Below are 23,749 nucleotides of genomic sequence, written 5' to 3' on the forward strand. Positions count from 1 at the left end.
AAAGACACTGTCTATTTTGAGTGAGAGTCATTGAATTGAAGAAGATAAGGATCTCTGATCATGTGAATGTGGCGTAACATCAGCATCAGCAGGAAATGGTGCAAGCGGAATAGGATTCCGAAGGCAGGTTAGAGAGTGAGCTATTTTGAACTATCTCAAAACGTAAGAGGTAATGTTATGACTGGCCCATTATCACCCAGATCAAATCGCTAAGGGAAGAAACTTGAAATTTGGAATGTGCCAATCTTATACAGGGTGTTACAAAAAGGTACGGCCAAACTTTCAGGAAACATTCCTCACACACAAAGAAAGAAAATATGTTATGTAGACATGGTCCGCAAACGCTTACTTTCCATGTATAGCTCATTTTATTACTTCTCTTCAAATCACATTAATCATGGAATGGAAACACACAGCAACAGAACGTACCAGCGTGACTTCAAACTCTTTGTTACAGGAAATGTTCAAAATGTCCTCCGTTAGCGAGGATACATGCATCCACCCTCCGTCGCATGGAATCCCTGATGCACTGATGCAGCCCTGGAGAATGGCGTACTGTACCACAGCCGACCACAATACGAGCACGAAGAGTCTCTACATTTGGTACCGGGGTTGCGTAGACAAGAGCTTCCAAATGCCCCCATAAATGAAAGTCAAGAGGGTTGAGGTCAGGAGAGCGTGGAGGCCATGGAATTGGTCCGCCTCTACCAATCCATCGGTCACCGAATCTGTTGTTGATAAGCGTACGAACACTTCGACTGAAATGTGCAGGAGCCTCATCGTGCATGAACCACATGTTGTGTCATACTTGTAAAGACACATGTTGTAGCAGCACAGTTAGAGTATCCCGTATGAAATCATGGCGGTGAATCGAGGAAGTACAGTACATACTGACGAAACTAAAATAAGCTCTAACATGGAAATTAAGCGTTTCCGGACACATGTCCACATAACATCTTTTCTTTATTTGTGTGTGAGGAATGTTTCCTGAAAGTTTGGCCGTACCTTTTTGTAACACCCTGTATTTTTCGAAATAGGGGAATAGGGGATGGAGCGATTTTTGAAAACTGTCACTATTAAGGCGATTTTGACGCTTCACCTTTGAAAATTTATATTTCGTTTCTCGGTCAGAAGCAGAGAAATACGTGTTTCAGCATTTTTGGAATTTAACTCTATGGGGATAAAATAATGGGTGAAAAAATGTTCAAATGCGTGTGAAATCTTATAGGACTTAACTGCTAAGGAATCAGTCCCTAAGCTTACACACTACTTAACCTAGATTATCCTAAGGACAAACACACACACACCCATGCCCGAGGGAGGAATCGAACCTCCGGCGGGACCAGCCGCACAGTCCATGACTGCAGCGCCTGAGATCGCTCGGCTAATCTCGCGCTGCAGATAGTGGGTGAAAGCTTTTTTTTTCAAAATATATCGTCATTAAAGAACTACTACAGCATTTTTAAAACTACCTCTATGAAAATTGTTATTTGACTTGTCGGTTAAAAATGAAACAATACATGTTTCAGTGTTTCTGGAAATTCAAACCCCTAAGGGAGTGCAAAAGGGGATGAATATTTTTAAGCAAATATTTCGTTACATTAAAAAATTTTAAAGCTAAGTTTATGTAAATTGGTATTTCACTTCTGGGTTAGATGTAAAGAAATATTTGTTAGAGGATGAAAAGTGCTATGGGAATTCCTCCAGAAGAACGCAAAAACCATGATTAACAAAAACTTTGGACTCCAGATACCAGAATCGCTTTCTGGTCAGAAGTACATAGGAAAAAGACCATGCTTATATGCTTTTAATGAGTGTGAAGCGCTTAGAAGGAGTTGAAATTTGTGAACAATATAAAAATATAAAAATCTCTACAGGCCACACAGTCTAAGTGAGCGAAGAAGAGGGCGCTAAGCTAGTACAGTCACGTAATATTTCACATTATAGTTGACAGCAAACCATACAACATAAATATACATTCCACTGTCGAAAGCAAAAGATGAAGAGATACAGGAAGTATATATAGCGATAATGAAAGTGTGATTCAGCGTATCAATGGAGATGAACATCTAATAATCATTGGTGACTGGAACACGGTAGTGGTGAAGGGAATCTGAGACAGTGTTATGGAATAATATGGGCTCAGTAGCAGCAATGATAGAGGAGGACGGCTAATGGAGTTCTGCTGTAAACTTCAAATGGCAACATCGAATACTCTGTTCAGCCGGACGGTGTAGCCGAGCGGCTCTAGACGCCTCAGTCTGGAACCGCGCGACCGCTACGGTTTAAGTAGTTCTAAGTTCTAGGGGACTGATGACCTCAGGTGTTAAGTCCCATAGTGCTCAGAGCCATTTGAACTCTGTTCAAAAATGACCACAGTAGGAAGTATTCTTGGAATAGGGCGGGAGATACCGGCTGGATTACATAATGGACTGACAGGGATTCTTAAATATGATGTTATATTGAAAGGCGTACCCAGGATCAAATTTAGACTCAAACCACTATTTTGTAATGATGAAAAGTAGGTTGAAGTAAGGTATGATGATGTACGTTTGAAGTTCTCTAACACTGTAGATACTGTGATAATGAATACCACAGTAGGCAGTTCAGTTGAAGAGGAATGAACGTCTCTCAAAAAGGCAAATTCAGAAGTTGAACGGATAAATACAGATGTTAGAAAGGTAATTGCGAAAGAACCTTGGTTAACAGAAAAACTATTTCAACTGAAAGATGGAATAAAGAAGTACAAAAATGCTCAGGAAAAGACAGCAATACAGCAATATATCTCAATACGAAATTAAATAAATATGAAGTGTAGGGATTCTAAGGTAAAGTGGGTCAGGAAAACTAAAAAAAATGGAAAAGAAATAGCCGTCGGAAGAACATACTGAGCATACAGAAAAGTCAAAAGAACCTTCGGTGAAATTAAAAAGAGAATATAGTAGATAGGCGAAAAAAATACACTGAAGGCCTCTGCGACGCGAAGAAACCAAATGATGTGTTAGAAGAAGAACTGGTAATCGATATGGATGACACAGGTGATCCCGTATTACAGTCGAATTTAATACTTTGAAAGACTTGCGATCAAATAAGGCGGAAGGAATGGATAATAATCTTTCGGAATTTCTGAAGTCATTGGACGGAGTGGCAATCAAACAACTATTCAAGTTGGTGAGTATAATCCATGACACTAGTAACACAGCATCAAACTTTCGAAAAAACATCATCCGCACAATTAAGAAGATAGCAAGGGCGGACAGGTGTGATAGCTATCGCAGAGTCAGCTCATGCATCCAAGCTGCTATCAAGAATAACGGACAAAAGAATAAAAAACATAAATGTTGATCTGTTTGGTGACGATCAGTTTGGCTTTATGAAAGGTAAAGACACTAGAGAGGCAATTCTGACGCTGTGCTCGATAAGAAGCAAGATAGAAGGTAAATGAAGACAAGCTCGTAGGATTTCTCGACCTAGAAGAAGGGTTCGTCAATGTAAAATGGTGAAACATGCTCGAAATTCTGAGAAAAATAGGGGTAATCTATAGGGAAAGACGAGTAATATACTTTAAGTACAAGAACCAAGAGAATGTACAAGAACACCAAGAACGAAGTGTTCGGATTATAAAGGGGATGATACAGGGAATCAGCCCTTCTCCTTTACTACTGAATCTGTACATCAAAGAAGCAATGGTGGAAATAAAGGAGTAGGATTAAAATTAAAGGTGAAAGAATATCAACGAAGAGCTTCGATGATTCCATTTCTATCATCAGCGGAAGTGTGAAAGGATTTTAGGACTTACTGAACAATATGAACAATATAATGAACACAGAATATGGACTGAGAGTTAATCGAATAAAGACGAATGCAATGAGAAGCAGTGGAAATGAGATTATTAGGTACTTCATTTCTGAATGACGCTGATTACGCAGTGTTGTTCAATTAATGACATTGGTTATGAAATTGACATCAGAGTTAGAGACCCTGGAACAGACGAAGTGATGGAATTCTGCTACCTTGAAAGCAAAAGTAACTCGTGACGGACGAAGTACAGAGGACAAAAAAAGCAGAGAAGCGTAGGAAAAAAAGGGATTCATGGCCAAGAGAAGTCTACCGGTATCAAAAATTGTGCTTAATTCTAGGAAGAAAATTATGAGAACGTACTTTTCGAGCGCAGAATTATTTGGAAGTGCGTAATGGACTGTGTTACCATGTTGTTCGTAGTTGCTTCACAGTTCCTGAAGGTATTTTCGTTAGAGATTTTCCCATAAGATGCATTTCGTTTTTTTTTTTTTGTTTTTTTTTTTTTTTTAAGTAAAGCATCATCAGTGGTCGGTAGTTAAAGATATTTACAATTTCTGCTTGCTTCCTCGGCTACAGTAAGAAATGCCATCGCTAGCACGTCTTTGGTGTCTCTCTTCATTAGATACTGATATTTGTAGTAATTTTTCGCTGCTATGCAGAACTACGCATTTCTTACGTTTTACACAGCATACGTTTTGCGTATAAGTGTGTATTGTGTTCTGTAGTGTTGCCAACATAATATTGCCATTAATTTGTCTTTGACGTATGTTCTTTATGTTAACTATATGTGTGTTATTCTATTTAATTATGTTGCTGTGTAATTATATACTGTGTAAGAGTAATGATGGATGTCTTTTTTATGAGTGAACGTAAGTGCATAGTAGTGTGACGGGTAGTGAGTTGGAGGAAAAGGTGAGAAGCAAGTAGTAAAATGAAACGGGTGGGGATAGTGGGTGAGATGAAAGCGTGCATTGGTTAGGTGGGAGAGGGTGAAGGATGGAAAAGGCTTTTTTTTTTAATTTGATTTTTTCAATTATTTTATATAGTGTTTAGTTTCCAATATTTGTTTGGACATGAGCAAATGTTCATTTTGTGTTAATACTTTGTATACGTGGAAATTTTCAGGGAAAGGGAGGTGTATGTCTTTACAGACGTTTATGTTTTTCATATCTTTTTCAATATTGGCTGGTCTGTTCTATTCTTGTTTTAGATTATCTGCAAATGTTGAATGTTTTGTACCATATTTCAATGATCTGATGTGTTCTTTATATCTTGTGTCGAATGTCCTGCCAGTCATTCTAATGGATATTTTTTCATAATCTCTGCAACCGAGTCGATAGATACCAGTTTGTTAGTATCTGTCTGCCTTTTGTTTTGGTTTTGGGACGTGTTTTGCAATGAGTTATTTGTTTTGCAAGCAGTGTTTACGCCTTACTTTTTGACTGTATTACCTATTTTATGTGTGGGTTTGTTATAGTGGGTCATCGCGGGCCATTTCTGTGGTAGTACAGGTTATATGTGTTGGCGTGGTTTGGTTCTTTTTTTTCATTATAATGCTTTATCTTCCTGTTAAGTTTATCTACTGCTGTTTTTTGTAGACATTTTTAATGCTATTTCTTTTATAATGGCCGGCTCTTTTTGGTAATCCTATTCAATCTGTTTAACATGTATCTAATTGCAGCCTGTTTTTGATTCTGTAAGTGGTTTTAAGTTACATTTAAGATAGTGGCACTTGTTTGGCTTTACTTTATATGTCAAATACATGTTTGTTTAATCTTTTTTTATGGTTATGTCTAGAAAATTGAGTGCGTTTCTTGTTCTTGTTCTCCTTCTTCTTCTCCTTTTCTTCTTCTTCAGCGATCTCTTTCATCATGGTACAGTTATACAGTTGTCAATGTCCAAAACACAAAATATCCAGTGATACGTATTTTTACACAAGGCAGTTACGAATTCTTCACAAATTGTGAAATCCTTTTAAAAGAAAGCCAATAGATTTTGTGCGTCCCTTTGTTACTTTGGCGAGGTGATTTTCGCCGGTGAAAACTGGTATGACCGGTGTTTTCAAGGACGCAAATTAAATTCTTTTATTGCTTATCTAGCAAAGAATAAAACAGTAGCTAGTGAATACTATGGAAGTTTCCTTAATGAACTCATTATTATTATTATTATTATTATTATTCATTTGATCTAGGAAACTTCCATAGCATTCACTAGGTACAATCGTGTAAAATGGGACTTTGCTACAAGTTAAGGCATGAGAGAGTGACAAAGTTACGCCGTCTGTCTGTAAAATAACACATTTTTTTCTATTTTATTCGTTGTTCACGTCTTTTGGCGTTTTTATAGCCTGTGACTTTATCGGAAAACAGGACTGGCCTACCATTTGGTTAAAGAGTTACGATAAGTCACCTAAAATAACATGAAGTTTGACCGATTTACTAAAACAAAGGCCGTGAATATGGGAATAAAACCGATTAAGAGGTCAGTCAGACACATGTGTAGAAGAATCAGAAATTCGTCTCCAAATTTGTCGAAGATTCTACGTTGAAGAGAGCTATTTACTGGTATAAACAATGATTTTACCATCTTTTCTCATTGAAGTACATTTCCTCTACAGTAGCAGTACATGCGCTGTTTTGACTCGTAAAAGACGACAAACGATAATATGAACAACTAAGTAAAATTTGAGAGAATACAGGGATGTCATGTTGTATTGTTTGATTTCCGTATCGCATTATGCGTAAGGCATAGGACCCATTATTGTACTAACATACTGCCCAGCTGGTCAAGTTAATGTGCCCTGCAATAACAACTCATTTATGTCCTGCCCACAGTCCTGTGTTGTCTGTTCACACGAATGACAAAGGCAGCCGTCATTTGGAGTATTATTTGATTTCCATTCTGCATAACGCTGACAGTCGATAGGGACCAATGGGAGAGACTAACGATAATTGCTATCGGTCTCGTGTTTGAGTCGTTTGGAGATGTATACAGGCCCAGCTGGCCATGATATGCTTAGTGTGTGCTCGATAATGACTCATAGTCCCATGAAATGGTGCAAGCTGTTTAGTTTATCTATCCGCCCGCCTGTTTCTGGTTAATCTGCCTGACACGAAACCTGCAAGCGACGTTGAAATCTATCACATAATTCAGTCCGCTCGCGGAACGTCTGAAAGACGCGCAGCTTGGCGACAAATAATAATCCTCTACTTACAACCTACCTACAAATGCATACGTGTCAGATTGCACTGCTGTCTAGAACACGAAAATGTTTGCAACATTGTCCTGTAGATATAACAACGTTCAGCACAGACGACTAATGTTCGTACAGTTACTAAAGAGTCTCTTCGAGATTTCTGAATCAAAAGTGAACCAAAATCATAGGTGTTTTAACTAAAAAGGCTAGAATTACAAGAAATAACCAGAATAAAATAATGAAAGAAAATAAGGAGTATAAGGAAAACTGTAAGAAATAATAAAAGTAACCTAAAAACAAGATAAAAAATAAACACCATCCCGTACCTGTCGATAGGCACTGACGGGAAGATCGCTTTTTGCGCAAATGGTACAATATCTTTCCACAAGTAGTGACATCAGATTCGTTACCGTATGTGTCAACGAACTCTTGGAAAATATGTTTTAGCAAGGCTGGACTAAAGGAGACAAATTCCTATACTCCTCTCGACTGACATTGGTTGAAAGCCGTGTCCAGCTTGCCTGATTTAGAGATTTACAGAGTAACCCTGTTGCGAGATGGGTATTGTCGAAATCAGATAAAGTCATTTTCTTTCTTCTGATCTGAGCTATAGTCTGCCATTAGGGAGGACTATCCGTGATACAGCTAAAAAATTACCCAACGAGCTACACAGTAGTGTAGTGAAATATAACACCATAGACGTAACCTCTCGCTTCTCAAGTAATGACGTGTGTATGAAAGATTGGACAGGACTTCGAGGATATTCTCAAGGCATTAAAACGTAGGGATTTGGAAAATTGCTGTTTAGAGTACTTCACCTCATCAGGTGTTAACAACATTGCTGTTTCTACGACCTGGTGACACATTTACAACGAAAGAACAATCTAAATAGAAATATATTTACACGCATCAACTATACAGGATGTCAGGAGTGCCTTTGAAGATATTTCCATTGATGACTGAGGAGGTGTACTGAACAACATCATACCAGCTTAGTACCTCCAAGTATGCATGGTAGAAGCAAGCCATTAATGTTTATTTTCCCCTATGCTGCAGGTCAACTATTGAAGTGCGGATACTTCAACGCAAAAGGGATATTCTGTACTGATAGGTGTAGTCAACTTCGAGGCACAATTACGTCCGTGCAGAAAACATCAGGTACTAAATTATGTGATGTGTTGGCGTGAAGACAATTAGTGGGTCAAGGAACCAATATCACAATATCTGTACCTTTACCCGAAACATTCTGGATATACGCTTTCCGACAGGCTGTCGTCATTAAATTTAAAAAAGAAACAACATGTACAAAATATACAAGTATACTTAATTTACAGCGAAAGCTGATATGATAATAGGGTCAAAAACATTCTAGTAAACATAAATCCTTTTCGAGAGTATTATGATTTCTTGGCGAACAGCGTCCACTGATTTCACTTCGAAATTTTGTCTGAGTCAGTAAAAACGTTTTTAAAATGTGAAATTTTCTATTATATATTCTATATTCGAAATATATTTCTACCAACGAGCACAATATTTAATTCTGAAGTCGATAACTGTTAGTAACTATAAATATGCAGTCATTCCACATGCGTCTTCTGTCATCGTGTACTTCGATCCGTGGCAGCTTTTGTCATTAAATATAATACACCGTGTATAGTTAAAGTTTGATAGGAATCGTATGATATGCCAAATTTGACGGTATTTTGTATTCCTTATTTCAATTTTTCTTTATTGTGGTGGTGGCAGCCTGCTTCAACACTTAATTTACAGTTGACGAAGAAAACTAAACTAACATGTAAATTTCTCTCATTGTATAAGTGCACCACGACTCTCTATTTTATATACAGTACATTGCAAATGATAAACATTGAGTCACTTCATCGGCACTTGGGCCATAAGATACAGTGAGGCTAACGAAACAAATTTATTGCAGGGTAACAGTTAACTCGTATGACGTGAATGGTTGTGGGTGACGTGGCGTGAAGTAATGACTAGGCTATTTGAACTGCGATTCTTGTACAGTTTACATCGTTGAGCCACACCATTCCTCACACTGCGCATGTACAAGTTAGCATTCCGTATACTGTAGAGGAATAGATATGTTGAATAAACAGTGTCCTTAACATCAAGTCTCCTGGAGGGTAACAGTAGCATTTGCACCATATTCTTATAGATGAAGCGACTTATAAGTTTTACCGCATGCTGTCACCTAAAATATTGAAACAGTTAAAGCGGATGTAAATAGAATCTCAGAGAAAATTTGTAGCATATATGTTCGAATCAATATAATCATAGAAATCGAGCAATTCCAGCTATAATTAAATATGGATGAGAGAGTTAGCGTTATAAGCAGTTTTGTATCAAGTAGCTTAATATACACCGGAAGAGACCTGTAATGACGCCATCGCTGTTATTTGGCAAGACTGTTACATTGTCTCATGTCTCGATGCACTGTTTTCAGGGGCTTCTGATATTAAAGAAATACTTATGTCTTTGTTTTTGTTGCAGGTGTGGACTATATGCATCCAGATCTCAAACATAATTATGTAAGTACACAAACAATGTATTATATAACTCAAACTTGTTCACTTTCTATCACCTTCTTTTAAGGATGGCAATGTCTGTTGCAAAACATGACCTCCTTCCAAATGATAATTACAGCCAGCAAAAAAATAGTTAGTCTTCCTCCTCAAATTGTTTTAAACAAAATACAAAATTAATTACTTACAGTGAAAATACACACAAAGCCATTACTCTTACCAAGAAGCTGATCTTTCAAACAGATGTGCCTCTGAGTGCTGAAACCAACAAACGAAGAGAGAAAATGTCAAACTTTCTAAGTGCCAGATCTTACATTTGTTAGAAGATTGAAAAAACAATGTATCTCGTTTTGTACGTAACCGACATGTATCCAAAAATTGTTGAGGAGCTATTCAGATAGCACAGAATCATGCTCCTCCCTTTGTAACGGTAACACCGATCACCTTAAACGGCAACCGATGCTAACGTTAAACCGATGAGGAATTTTTTCGAAAGTTGCGACAGTGAGATAACCTAATGGGAACAGAACAATCAAACTGAGATTCGTTTCCGAAACACTACAGCAGAGTATAACCAACAGTAAACAGGTGAGTCAGGAACAGACGTTCTCCCAGAAAGTTCTAACACTACGTGTTAATATAGTTCGCCAGCCTAATTAGGCATTCTTGTGTCAAGTAAAATAATAAAGCAGAAGGCAGTGCTAAGGCCAACCTAACATTCCTTGACACACGCACACACTGAACCCTTTCTTTATATCTGTTCACACAACAAAGTAACCTAACCTTGCAGATAAATGTACTACTAACTTGAAAGTCAGACAAACAAACGGCCAATGAGACAGCAGACAGTAACAACGCGTACCTTAAATGAACTAGATGCAGCAGTTTACGGAACCAGTCACCAACACACATGAAACAAGTAGCAATACTCAACAGGGAGGAGCATGAAATTATTCTGAGTTAAATCAGGGGTCTATTAATGATCATACACTGTGACATCATTGCTTAGTACAGGGTCTCTGTGCCTGTGAATTAAACAACTTGTAATAGAATAGCTAATACAATAAGTATTTCTTTCTTAAGTTCGGTTTGAAGCAATTAAACAGAATGCAAATATAACTACACTGAGTCTTAAGGAGCCTTTGCTTTTCTTCATTAACTAACTAGCCTAGTACATGAGGGCTCTTAAACTGTCATGGTTTGAAGAACCATGCTCACTACCAAAACTACACAAGTATGTATGAGAAATGGTAAGCATTCTCATCAATTATTAATTAAGTAAAGCACAACAAACTATAACTCCTTAAATAACTAATGTGCTTTGATAAGCAGTCTTTTAACCTATTAAAAATATAGTTTGCGTAAATGCCAACACAACATTAAATCAAGTTCAAACACTTTCTCATAAACGGAACACTGATAAAACATTCTAATTTTGATCAAAGTGCATAAATGGCATGAAAGCATACAATTAATAATGTTTTTCACTTCAGGTCAGCTTTACTATTTTCAGGCAAGCCAAATTATTTGAGAAAATGACAGCAGAGTGATTTAAAAATGCACTGGAAGCGGAGGATGTCTGAAACTATAAAACTGAACTTTAAATACTATAACTCCATACATTACAAAGCAATCACACTTATTTTTACAGCTGCCAAATGAGTCTTTCCATTATAAATTAGGACACTCGAAATTAAATTCCATAGGATAGGATTCATGTCCAGGTTTGTGATTTGGCATAATCACGGGTGTAAGATAGAATATTTAGCAACACTACGATTGTTATTAAGATCACCCAAATTTCACAAATATCTGGTCCATTTACTGAGTGCCAAATACAAACAATTTTGTGGAAAACTGGTGGAACTGGTGGTGTAATTTGCATTGGCTGTTGACATAGCGGCGACGCAGTCATGACAGTACTGTTTGCCTCTCCCTGTCACACAACTTCTTGGCGTCGGAATTATATTTTTATAGGGCCAAAGAAGGCTGTATACATGGAAGAAGCCTGGAGATACTGACAGATTTCAGATAGATTATCTAATGGTAAGTCAGAGGTTTAGGAACCAGGTTTTAAAGTGTAAGACATTTCCAGGAGCAGATTTGGACTCCCACCACAATCTATTGGTTATGAACTGTAGATTAAAACTGAGGGAAACTGCAAAAAGGTGGGAATTTAAGGAGATGGGACCTGGATAATCTGACTAAACCAGAGGTTGTACAGAGTTTCAGGGAGAGCATAAGGGAACAATTGACAGGAATGGGGGAAAGAAATACAGTAGAAGAAGAATTGGTAGCTTTGAGGGATGAAGTAGTGAAGGCAACAGAGGATCAAGTAGGTAAAAAGACGAGGGCTAGTAGAAATCCTTGGGTAACAGAAGATATATTGAATTTAATTGATGAAAGGAGAAAATATAAAAATGCAGTAAATGAAGCAGGCAAAAAGGAATACAAACGTCTCAAAAATGAGATCGACAGGAAGTGCAAAATGGCTAAGCAGGGATGGCGAGAGGACAAATGTAAGGATGTAGAGGCTTATCTCACTAGATAGATACTGCCTACAGGAAAATTAAAGAGACCTTTGGAGATAAGAGAACCACTTGCATGAACATCAAGAGCTCAGATGGAAACCTAGTTCTAAGCAAAGAAGGGAAAGCAGAAAGGTGGAAGGAGTATATAGAAGGTCTATACAAGGGCGATGTACTTGAGGACAATATTATGGAAATGGAACAGGATGTAGATGAAGATCAAATGGGAGATACGATACTGCGTGAAGAGTTTGACAGAGCACTGAAAGACCTGAGCCGAAACAAGGCCCCGGGAGTAGGCAACATTCCATTAGAACTACTGACGGCCTTGGGAGAGCCAGGCCTAACAAAACTCTACCATCTGGTGAGGAAGATGTATGAGACAGGCGAAGTACCCTCAGACTTAAAGAAGAATATAATAATTCCAATCCCAAAGAAAGCAGGTGTTGACAGATGTGAAAATTACCGAACTATCACTTTAATGAGTCACAGCTGCAAAATACTATCGTGAATTCTTTACAGAAGAACGGAAAAACTAGTAGAAGCCAACCTCGGGGAAGATCAGTTTGGATTCCGTAGAAATGTTGGAACACGTGAGGCAATACTGACCCTACGACTCATCTTGGAAGCTAGATTAAGGAAGGGCAAACCTACGTTTCTAGCATTTGTAGACTTAGAGAAAGCTTTTGACAATGTTGACTGGAATACTCTCTCTCAAATTCTGAAGGTGACAGGGGTAAAATACAGGGAGCGAAAGGCTATTTACAATTTGTACAGAAACCAGATGGCAGTTATAAGAGTCGAGGGGCATGAAAGGGAAGCAGTGGTTGGGAAGGGAGTGAGACAGGGCTGTAGCCTATCCCCGATGTTATTCAATCTGCATATTGAGCAAGCAGTGAAGGAAACAAAAGAAAAATTCGGAGTAGGTATTAAAATCCATGGAGAAGAAATAAAAACTTTGAGGTTCGCCGATGACATTGTAATTGTGTCAGAGACAGCAAAGGACTTGGAAGACCAGTTGAACGGAATGGATAGTGTCTTGAAAGGAGGATATAAGATGAACATCAACAAAAGCAAAACGAGGATAATGGAATGTAGTCGAATTAAGTCGGGTGATGCTGAGGGAATTAGATTAGGAAATGAGACACTTAAAGTAGTAAAGGAGTTTTGCTATTTGGGGAGCAAAATAACTGATGATGGTCGAAGTAGAGAGGATATAAAATGTAGACTTGCAATGACAAGGAAAGCGTTTCTGAAGAAGAGAAATTTGTTAACATCGAGTATAGATTTAAGTGTGAGGAAGTCATCTCTGAAAGTATTTGTATGGAGTGTAGCCATGTATGGAAGTGAAACATGGACGATAAATAGTTTGGACAAGAGGAGAATAGAAGCTTTTGAAATGTGGTGCTACAGAAGAATGCTGAAGATTAGATGGGTAGATCACATAACTAATGAAGAGGTATTGAATAGAATTGGGGAGAAGAGGAGTTTGTGGCACAGTTTGACAAGAAGAAAGGACCGGTTGGTAAGACATGTTCTGAGGTATCAAGGGATCACCAATTTAGTATTGGAGGGCAGCGTGGACGGTAAAAATCATAGGAGACCAAGAGATGAATACACTAAGCAGATTCAGAAGGATGTAGGTTGCGGTAGGTACTGGGAGATGAAGAGGCTTGTACAGGATAGAGTAGCATGGAGAGCTGCATCAAACCAGTCTCAGGACTGAAGACCACAACAACAACAACAGGGTCAAAAACCATGCCATGATAATAGTATCACCAAACGCAGAATCCGAGGCCAATAAATACTACTATTAAACTCCAAGAATATGAGGCACAATGATCCGCTACTGCTAGCGAGATGTTAACCAGAGCACCGCTCAACCCAGACTCCTTACCCAACACAAAGGACGAGTTTCCACTTGCGCGCCAACCACACCTTTTCCGCTCCACCAGGCTACTTCCGTAGTTGCGGGACTTCCACACATCTTTTACATTCAACCCTACTTACCCAATTTATGGACTAAGTCATTTACAGTACATTATATAAAAATCATTCCAGTATTTATTTAGATACAGAAGCACAGTTTAAACAACATCGTTCAAAAAGTTCACATAACTGAAATGTGTAAACATAGTCAAAGAATTTCCATGACACTCTACTTAAGCAACACTACATACTGACATAGAAATATCGATACAAATACAAAATAAGTCGAAAATAGGTATTACAGCCTCAAAAAACTGAAAAATGATGAGATAATAAATTATCTAGGTGTGTCCTGACTGTTTGTAAATCCCAACAAGAAGATTTTTTTAAGAGCCATTAATACTGGGGCACTTCGTTTTATCCGCGATAGTACAAATGCAAAAAAATACAATTGATGTTTTATCTGATAGAACTGCAGTGAAAAAACCCATTTCTCATATCTTTTTTAATTTTTTACAAGACTTGACAAAATTAAATCCAAGAAAATAATCGCTCAGTACTGACTTCTGTTTCTTACTTGGCTCTGTTATTGGGAACAGATGCTGCAAAGTTTACTGTAGGACTCCCTGTGTTATTGATGAAGGAATGTCAAAATCGTCAATAGGTATTTCTTTCTTTTAACTGATAAATATAGCTGGTCTTTCAGATGAAGTATAGCATGACATACGTAAGAAAAAGTCTTTCCTGTTTGAATACACAGACATTTTTCCATTCTTCTGTTTGAGTGCAGGAATTTTTAATAGCTATTTCAGATGAATGAGTATGAGAAACTTTGACCGCAGTGCATTTCTAAATATTACACACCAGCGTTGACAATAATGTTTCATCAGTATCCTTAAATTCAAAGGTCAAATGGCTCCGAGCACTATGGGACTCAACTGCTGAGGTCATTAGTCCCCTAGAACTTAGAACTAGTTAAACCTAAATAACCTAAGGACATCACAAACATCCATGCCCGAGGCAGGATTCGAACCTGCGACCATAGCGGTCTTGCGGTTCCAGACTGCAGCGCCTTTAACCGCACGGCCACTTCGGCCGGCAAATTCAAAGGTCAGAAGCATGCATTGGCATAATATGGAATAGATTCATAGCTGTAACTGACTCAGCAGCCTTCTGTAAATAATGCAGAACCAAGACTTTGAGGCACGGCACTTGGGACTCTAGAGGCGAGCACTGCTCGCCACGAAGACAACGTGCTATCTAGTAATGAGTGTCAGAAACCTTTTCTTCACAACAGGGCCCATGGAGCAAGTCTAGAACATGCAGCAGAGTTCCAAGAACACATTAGCATTGAAAACGCGTTTTGTAAATAAATGGCACTTAGAACGTTTGACATTTCCACTCTGCAAATGATTCGCTATTTCCAGTGTTTTTGAAAGCGGACAATCTGGTGGTGTCCCTGCTAAAATAATATATTCAAAAAGCTATTCAGTTGCAGTATTCCTTCCCATTGTCATAAACTGTTTCGTAAATCTCAGTTTCTAAATAGGAGCTTAGAGAACTATTAGTAAAAGTAGCTATAATAACGGTTTTATTTTTATAACCTGTTATCTCTCTTTCATTCCATCACAAAAACCTCCTCAACTAAGACAGTATTTTAATCTCTGTCATCATTATACAAAGGTAAAACGTAATTAAATATTAACTATCTCAGATGTACAAATATTTATGTGATTACGTAAAGATCTAGTTCGACGTTATGTACAACACTGTTTCCAATAGATTTACTTATGAGCAAGCTAAGTGACACTGCCAGAACTAACGGGATACTGCTGACTCATACGTCATCTCAAGACAACTGCAAACAACACCCGCGCTGCACGCATGACAAACACTCTCCCTTCCCATCGACAAGAGTTTCACTGCGATATTCTCACTTCTTCCTCCGTGCTTTCACATTGATTTGAGTGAATGAGTTAGCATCTTTATATGAAAAATTATTTTGAGCCTAACATCTTTCGCTAAGGATCATTACACAGAGTTTGTCGGACAATGACAGGAGTTGTAATGATTTTATTATGATTTAGGCATATCAGCTCTGAGTTGGCAGAATACTGAGTGCACTAATTAAGAGGTAACATTTATCTGAAACTCTAAACTTATTGTTATTACATCACTTATTCCTTTGGGAAATTATTAATAAAAATTTATTTTCTCTTTGTTGTAATATACAATCCTCCCCCTGAATAAATTACTCCATTTCGGAGCTGTCGGTATGTACAGGAAGTACACTAACTAATATGATCACCAATGCAATATAGAACATCTTGTTACAAGCTGGCACCACTGTTCACGTGTAAATACTGTGATGCGGCTGCAGTGCGCAGTTGATGTATCGAGTCTTAGAGGTTATCTTTCAAGGCTATTGGGAAAATGTGTGTTTTCTCAGACTTCGAAAATGACAACTCGATGGTTTACGCTTAGCAGGAACACCTGTGACGAAAACGTCTGAACTGTTTAACATTTCAAGAGCGACAGTATCCGCGGTGATGACATCGTGCACAAAATATGGTAAAACATCATCGGTGAAGAATAATAGTGGGCGAAAACCGAAGTTAACTGACAGAGACCGATGAGCATTAAAAAGGGTTGTGAACAGACAACATAAAACTGCCGCTACAAAAGTGACTGCAAAATTCAACGGTCACTATAGAAGTACTGTGTCAACAAAAACAGTACACCTGGAGATTCACAAGGCTAACAATCATTGAAGGGCTGCAATTGCGAAACCCGTAATGACGGAAACGAAAGAAAAACTGTGAAAGAAGTGGCGCCACGATCATGAAATCTGGACTCTTGATGACTGGAAAACTGTGGTATGGTCCGATGAACCATCGTTTACACTGTTTCCTTCAAGTAGCCATATTTATGTTTTGAGGAACCCAGAGGAAGCCAACGATCTGATCAACCTGCTTCCTACAGTCAAATGTGATGGAGGTTCCGTTATTATTTGGGTAGCTATATCGTGGTATTCAGTTGGTCTTAACATTATTGTCACTGTCCAGATTACTGCGAATGAATATCTCGACATCCTCTACAATGAAGTGCTCACTATAATTACCATATTGCTAAAAGAACGATATTCCAAAAGACAATGCACCCATACACAGCCAAAAAACCTCAGGCGTGGTTTGTGGAGCATCAGCATATCACCAAACATCTGCCCTGATAAGAAGAAGCACCAGACCTCATCCTCGTCGAACCGTCAGGTAGAGTTTTAGGGCAGAGAGTGAAGAACAAGTTCTATCTGCAACATTGTTGAAGCAATTGGTTGACGTTTTGGTCTAAGATTGGGGAATGTTACATTGGAAACTATTCAGACGCACTGTGAATCTATTCCGTGAAAAATTTCAGCTGATGTAAAAGCCAATGTTGGCCCAACTCCGTATTAATAAATAAATGTTGTGTATGTGTAACATATTCACGTAAATTTGTACATTCCTCGAATTACCTTGTCGTATCTTGATCGCAATGTGTGGAGAAGATGTTAAGAAATGGTCGTCATACTGTTTCTGTTACCAAGAGACCTTTTTGCAACTTATGATGAAAACTGGATTAAACAATGCCTGGTAAATCAATATACCTGAAGTGGTCGCAAAGTGGCCTCCCAGTAGAAACTTTGGAAATGACTTATCTTGTGTCTGCAGAACATAGCAATAAAATCAAAAGCTTACCAGAAAAAGAATTAGGCACCCTCCAGGAGTCATCGCTTCCTCTAGCCATCACAATGGCCTTAATTTGGGGACTTAGCAGCTCCGTAAGTTTCTTCATTTATTTCATGTCCAGCTGAAGCCACTGATTGATGATTAGATTTAGTAGAGCTACCAGATTTCGGGGATGTTATCTGCATCGTTTCACCTGCTTTTCTGTACATCCTCAGACTTTTGGAAATTTATGGTAAGATCTTATGGGACCAAACTGCTGAGGTCATCGGTCCCTAAGCTTACACACTACTTAATCTAACTTACACTAAGGACAGCACGCACACACACACACACACACACACACACACACACACACACACCCATGCCCGAGGAACGACTCGAAACTCCGACGGGGGTAGCCGCGCGAACCATGACAAGGCGCCTAAGACTGCTCGGCTACCCCCACGCGGCCCTCAGACTTTCTTAGCGGATTAACAATGCGTGATTCAGTGAACCAGTCGAGACGTCTTAGGGTACCTAAATGTTCGTCAAACCAGGAGCGTGTGTGTGCAGCCCTGATAACACGGTTATTGTCATCTTGGAGGACAGGAATTTCCACACAATATTCCTCATGACTATGTAGAAGACATGCCAACACTTATTCACTGAGGATCTTTAAATAAACATACTATTTCATGCTAATGACAACTAGAATTAGTGAGCCCAAGTCATGGTTCGAAAAATACCCCCAAACTCTGTCCTTGTAGACACCGAGGCTTATGCTCCTCATTGGTCAGTCGGTGCATACAACAGATTGAGTCACTTGAAAGCAGGAAAAATGGCGACTCTTCGCGCCACACTATGGGCCTCCAGCCAGGTGCTGCCTTGTTTGTATTCTTTGGTCAGTTGAAGACGTGCAGTTTCATGTGCTGCCGATAGCAATGGCTTTTTGCCGTGTACCGCGTTCCTAATATATATTGCAGTTTTCGGTCTGAAACTGGTTGAGATGCAACTGCATTCACTGACAGGTTTGTCAGTCAGGTTAGCACCCATTACCAACGATAAGACGTCACACTCGTCTCCAATGTATGTCACTTAGGATCTTTATTCTGTCACTGTTTCTACGCCGAGTTACATGACTGGCTGCGGTAGGGTTTTACTTGCACGTTCCTTGTTGAGACCGCATTGATACCTCAGCAAATCGGGCAACTTCTCCCACGTTGTATTCAAGAGTACCTCCACACATAATAGCTACTTTCTACCATACTCGCAAGGCGACAGCGACTGGCAGATAAGTACCAGTTCGGTGAAGTGACTTACGTCAGCATACGGTAGCAGTTCTGTAGCACATATAGCGCTCCACTCATTCTATGAGGGAAAAAAGCGGTTGACTAATAGTTTGGCCGCCCAGCGTGCCAATTTCGAATTTTGTACTTGCATACGATTGTGACATTCCTGCAGTCTTCCTTTCAGGCAATATGCAGCTCAGCTAACTCTAGGCCTTCCTATTCATGCCTGATCGTCAAATAGTGATGCCTTTTCCGCTTCAAGTCCATCAGGAAATACACGTTTCTGGCGAACAGAAGTCCACTGTACAACGTATATCGTGCACGGAGTAAAGAATTGTTCGCTGGCTGTGGCGTCGTGTGCCAGGGCTTTTGAAACAGTGCAGCTAGGGAGGAGCTGGTAGTGGTACGGTGCTGGGTAACAATATCAACTTCTCTATCAGAAAATACATTCATTCATAAACCAAAGAGCAATCTAAAAAAGTAATTTATTCTTTAACGTTGCTTTACCAAACATGAGACCCTTAATACCTACAAGTAATCAAATAACAGAGTTCTTACGATTTGGGTTTGTACAATTTAAGATCGGTTGGCTTTAAGGTCACCAAAGGCTTCGTCCCCACTTGCACCAGGAAAGAACATACATTCTAAAACAGCAGAAAATATTTTGATTAGGAAAATTACATGCCAGTAAAATGAACACAAACGGACGTTTGGTTCTCAGCTGAAACCAGACAGTGACTCACAGTTACATAATACAAGAGCAAATAACAACTGCTACAAGAAAACTCCAAGGAACGAAACTGAACTGATTTCAACAAAAAATACTGGGCACTAATTATTAGACTGAGCCACCCTGAGCCAAGAGGCACGCAGTATAAGAATATATCACTATAATAGCTCGCATGCAAGAAAAAGATTGAAGTAACAACGGCCAACTGATCGCAACAGCAAACAGTGGACAATAAAAGGTTAAACTATTACACCCACACAGTTCCAGTAAAAAAAGGAGATAACCATTAAAACAATGTGCAACGATGAAAGATGTAACCGGTCTATAAATGTAAAAGAACGAAGCGCTCTGTTGGTTTCCAGTGACAGTGTTTTTAACCCATTCAGCACAAGTAACACTCCAAATTACATACTGGGTGGAGACACCAAGTATTAAAAATATTTATAACACAAACGGATAAAAACTCTTAATAAAATACACCACTTGCACCCTTGACATTTCAAATAAAAGCAGTCAAAATACACTTGGAATTTGAACGCCCCAGTGAGCTCCACTAAGACAAGAAAATTAAACTTGCCTGCACATTGATGCACAAATAGCCATAATTGTCAATTACTCGCAATGCGGAAGGCGCAAAGGCCACAGACGTCCATAAGCGTACGGTGTAATCAATTTGACGAACGTAGCTACTGGTATACACTTCTTTGCAAATGGGATAAGTGAAGCACGGAGTAAAGGCAACCAGCAACACAGAATAAGATGCTCATCATACAAATTCATATGCTTTCGGCGCACCGTTCTGCCTGTGTATCCACGGATAAACAACATCAGGGGCATATTGGAATGCAGTGTTCCCCAGCCAAATGAATTTGACAATCCGACTTCCATCCAGGATACGACCTGCTTCCGGCAGGTGCTTCATATCTCACATAATCGGCAGCTGCAAGTGCTGAGTGGCCTTCAACGTCTTACTGACGAGCAGCAACTAAGCGCGAGCGGAACCACAGAGATATTACCGTACCAGGGCATGCGTCCGCTCTCGCAGGCCTCCGGAGAGGACGTTGTTTGGCGACCGTCAAAGAAGTTACATTGCGCTTTCGATTATTTTGAAAGCGCGCAGAGTTTCGCTTCAATTTACAAATGCTCTTCCTTAGTGCTACACGTAGACATTCTCCTAGCACCTTCTCCTCTGTTTTTCCATTCGACGTATCATTGCAACATCATTAGCAATTGAATCCTACAAATCTGAGAGTAGCACACGCTAATGAACAGACAATGGTGTCGATTCTGTTTTACCATCGATTACACACGACACCTAAAGTGTTGGAGATCCTGAGTCACGACCCGTCATCAACAAATCATGTACATAGATCTCGCTCGGTGCCTCAGAGGTGCTCAGTAAGATAGCGTACAAGCACCATTAAATCCGTGGAATGTTCCTAAAACTGTTCTGTAGTGGTGGAGTGATACATTGTCTTCCTGAAGAAATAAGTGCTTCCGGCGATGCTGTGGATGAACGAGTGGATGTATTGTACTGACCGCTAAAAATTGCAACACTGAAGTCAGCACAACAAACGTCCAATTGCGATAAGTGTTCGACAAGCTTGCATACACAAATGATTAAGATTCCTTTTCAGCTGCTGACATGAAGTCTGAAAATGAGTTCGTGATCAGATTGTGGCACTATATATTAAAGATCCATATTCAAAACAAACTTTTACACTTCACTGTAGGTCGAATGATTAGAGAGATTAAGTTAGCTAAAGGTGGGAGATTTACTGTAACGAATTTAGTTAAAATGTGAAGGAATATTGAGAACCAGAGGTCGTACGTGTGTTACATTATGTTGCGCAGCTCAGTGGAATGGTACCATGACGAAAGTGGGTTGGCACAGCGCCGAGTTAAGGACACGAAGGAGAACACTGTTTCACTGACCACCAAAGGACGCGACAAGAAACAGCTCGCCACACGTCAGGGTGTCAATATCTATGTCAGTAATTGACACAATTACGACAGCAAAGCAACACCAGAATATTCCATCGACTACTGGGCGTGAGGAAACGCAAAAATCGGCAACAGAGAGCCGTACTTAAGGACCGGCAGCCAGCTCATCATCATCGATCCGTTGTGAGGCGTTGGCGTGGCGTACAGCCTGTCTCACTCAGCGCCACCGTCAGTTTGGACTCGTCACTGTCATCGCAGTCACCATAACAGTCACCGTCGTAATGCAGGTCGTTGCCCAGGGGGCGCCAGAGTGACGCCGTCGCTGTAGTCGCCACCGTCACTTTCGTCGGACGCCGATGAGCAGGCAGGCCCCTGTAATGGGAGTCATCGCCTTAGGTAGGTTGTGGTTACGCACTGTCGCCGTTGTCCTGGGGCGCTGCCTCCACAAACACCGTGACAGGGGAAGGAGACCAATGCCCGCCAACACCAGACAGCCGCCCGGGGAAGGTCACTGAGATAGGGCATTGACCCGTACCACTGCTGTCGCCGCTACGCACCCCAGCCACGATCACAACAGAGGCCTGATGCGCTTCAGTCCAGCCAACGTGACACGACCCATCAAGGCCAGTTAACGCCAGCCCTGCAACAGTCGCAGCAGTGGGCGCACATATGAACCACCTTCGTCACCACCTAGAATATTACGAGCGGAAGCAACAAAGAATGCATTGCAGTTGAGCAATAAATGTTATTCTGTCTTCAGGAGCCTTCTGTGGACGCATCCTCACCATCCTCTTCCTAACGCCAAGCAGAGAACCCACGTTCGAATCAATTGACGGACGGTGGAGTCCCGGTCTGTTTACATCACTGTTATCAGTCCGGCTACTGCCATCTTCCGATCATAAAATATTCTGTTGTAAGTATAAACGACAAATTACACATGTATTTACACAGTAAGTGCTCAAAGTACGTAGGAACAGACACAGTCTCAGTTTTGTGTGTAAAGAAAGTGAGCCGTGGCTCGAAACATGCTTGTCTTGGATTAAACCTTGGTTGCAGTCCTATGGTCTTATTTCTACTGCAGTTATCGCGATAATGCCGCTGTCCTCCCCGTGAGTGGCAGCAGCAGCGTGTATCGATACTAGTACTGCTGTACTATCTTTGGTGTGATGCATATAGTTTCTGACTCGGCGGTGTGTGACCAGTCGGTCGGTTGGCGTGGAGCAGCAAGGAAGTCCACTTCGCGCGTACTCTGGCTGGGGCCACTGGCGGTATGCAAGTGCGGTTGGAGTGTGAGGTGCTGCTTGCGAGTGCTATGAAGTTCGTCACCCACCGATCTTGGACATGAAAGCTGAGTCCACACTTAACCTACTATCGAGTCTCAACTGTTTTCATTTCTTCTTTTGATCCTGGTTGTCGCTTTTGGGACATTCCCGCGAGCAACAACGTGTGTGTATTCAAGTCGGCTAAGATTCCAGCCGTGGAGTTTAACTTAATTTATTCCCTGTGATTGAAGTTGACCAGCGGTATCTTCTGCCTTGTGGCCGTTGACGTTCCGGTTACCTGCCCTGGTCGCAGACGTAATATTTCGGCAGTGTATTTTCCTTGTCGTGTTGTTGCTGTCCAGCGCTGCGTGTAGTTCGACAGCTGAAGTGTGAAGTGTTGTTGGTCGTTGTGGGCGCCAATATTCTGTGTGTCGTTGTATTGAAATCTTGTGGTCGTTTTGCTGCTTGCGTGGAGCGGAACTGATTTTGTTGATTGGTCGGTCGGCTGTCCGTCGGTTGGGTTGCCTTCAGATTAAGAAGTCGTTGCACAGGCTGCCTGTCTCACCTAAACGGGCGTTAGTGTTACAATCTCAGGCCAACCCTTGGAAGCTTCTGAGCGCCGTTCCTTGTGTGTTACATAGTAATTTCCCTGTTTAGGTTTTAGTTATTTGGTTGATGTGTGGCCTTCAGCCGAGTATCGATACTTCTTAAATAATGTTCTTGTCTTGCCCTTAAGGCATGGGATCGTCATTCCTTTATAAGGGGCCTTCAGCCGAATTTTACATGAAATGTTTTAAGATAAGGCCTTCTTCCTTTTAAATTGAAA

The 23,749-nt window shown here is 40.2% G+C and overlaps 1 protein-coding gene across 1 annotated transcript in view; it reads left to right on the plus strand.

The window, feature by feature from the left end:
* Positions 1-23,749, plus strand: part of LOC124795818 (neuroendocrine convertase 2) — a 1,530,590-nt gene that overhangs the window by 832,425 nt on the left and 674,416 nt on the right. The window contains exon 6 of the mRNA XM_047259899.1: positions 9,506-9,543. Coding sequence (XP_047115855.1) covers positions 9,506-9,543 — 38 coding nt within the window. The remainder of the gene's footprint in view (positions 1-9,505; positions 9,544-23,749) is intronic.

This window comes from Schistocerca piceifrons, chromosome 4 (assembly GCF_021461385.2).
Source record: "Schistocerca piceifrons isolate TAMUIC-IGC-003096 chromosome 4, iqSchPice1.1, whole genome shotgun sequence".
Classification (NCBI taxonomy): domain Eukaryota; kingdom Metazoa; phylum Arthropoda; class Insecta; order Orthoptera; family Acrididae; genus Schistocerca; species Schistocerca piceifrons.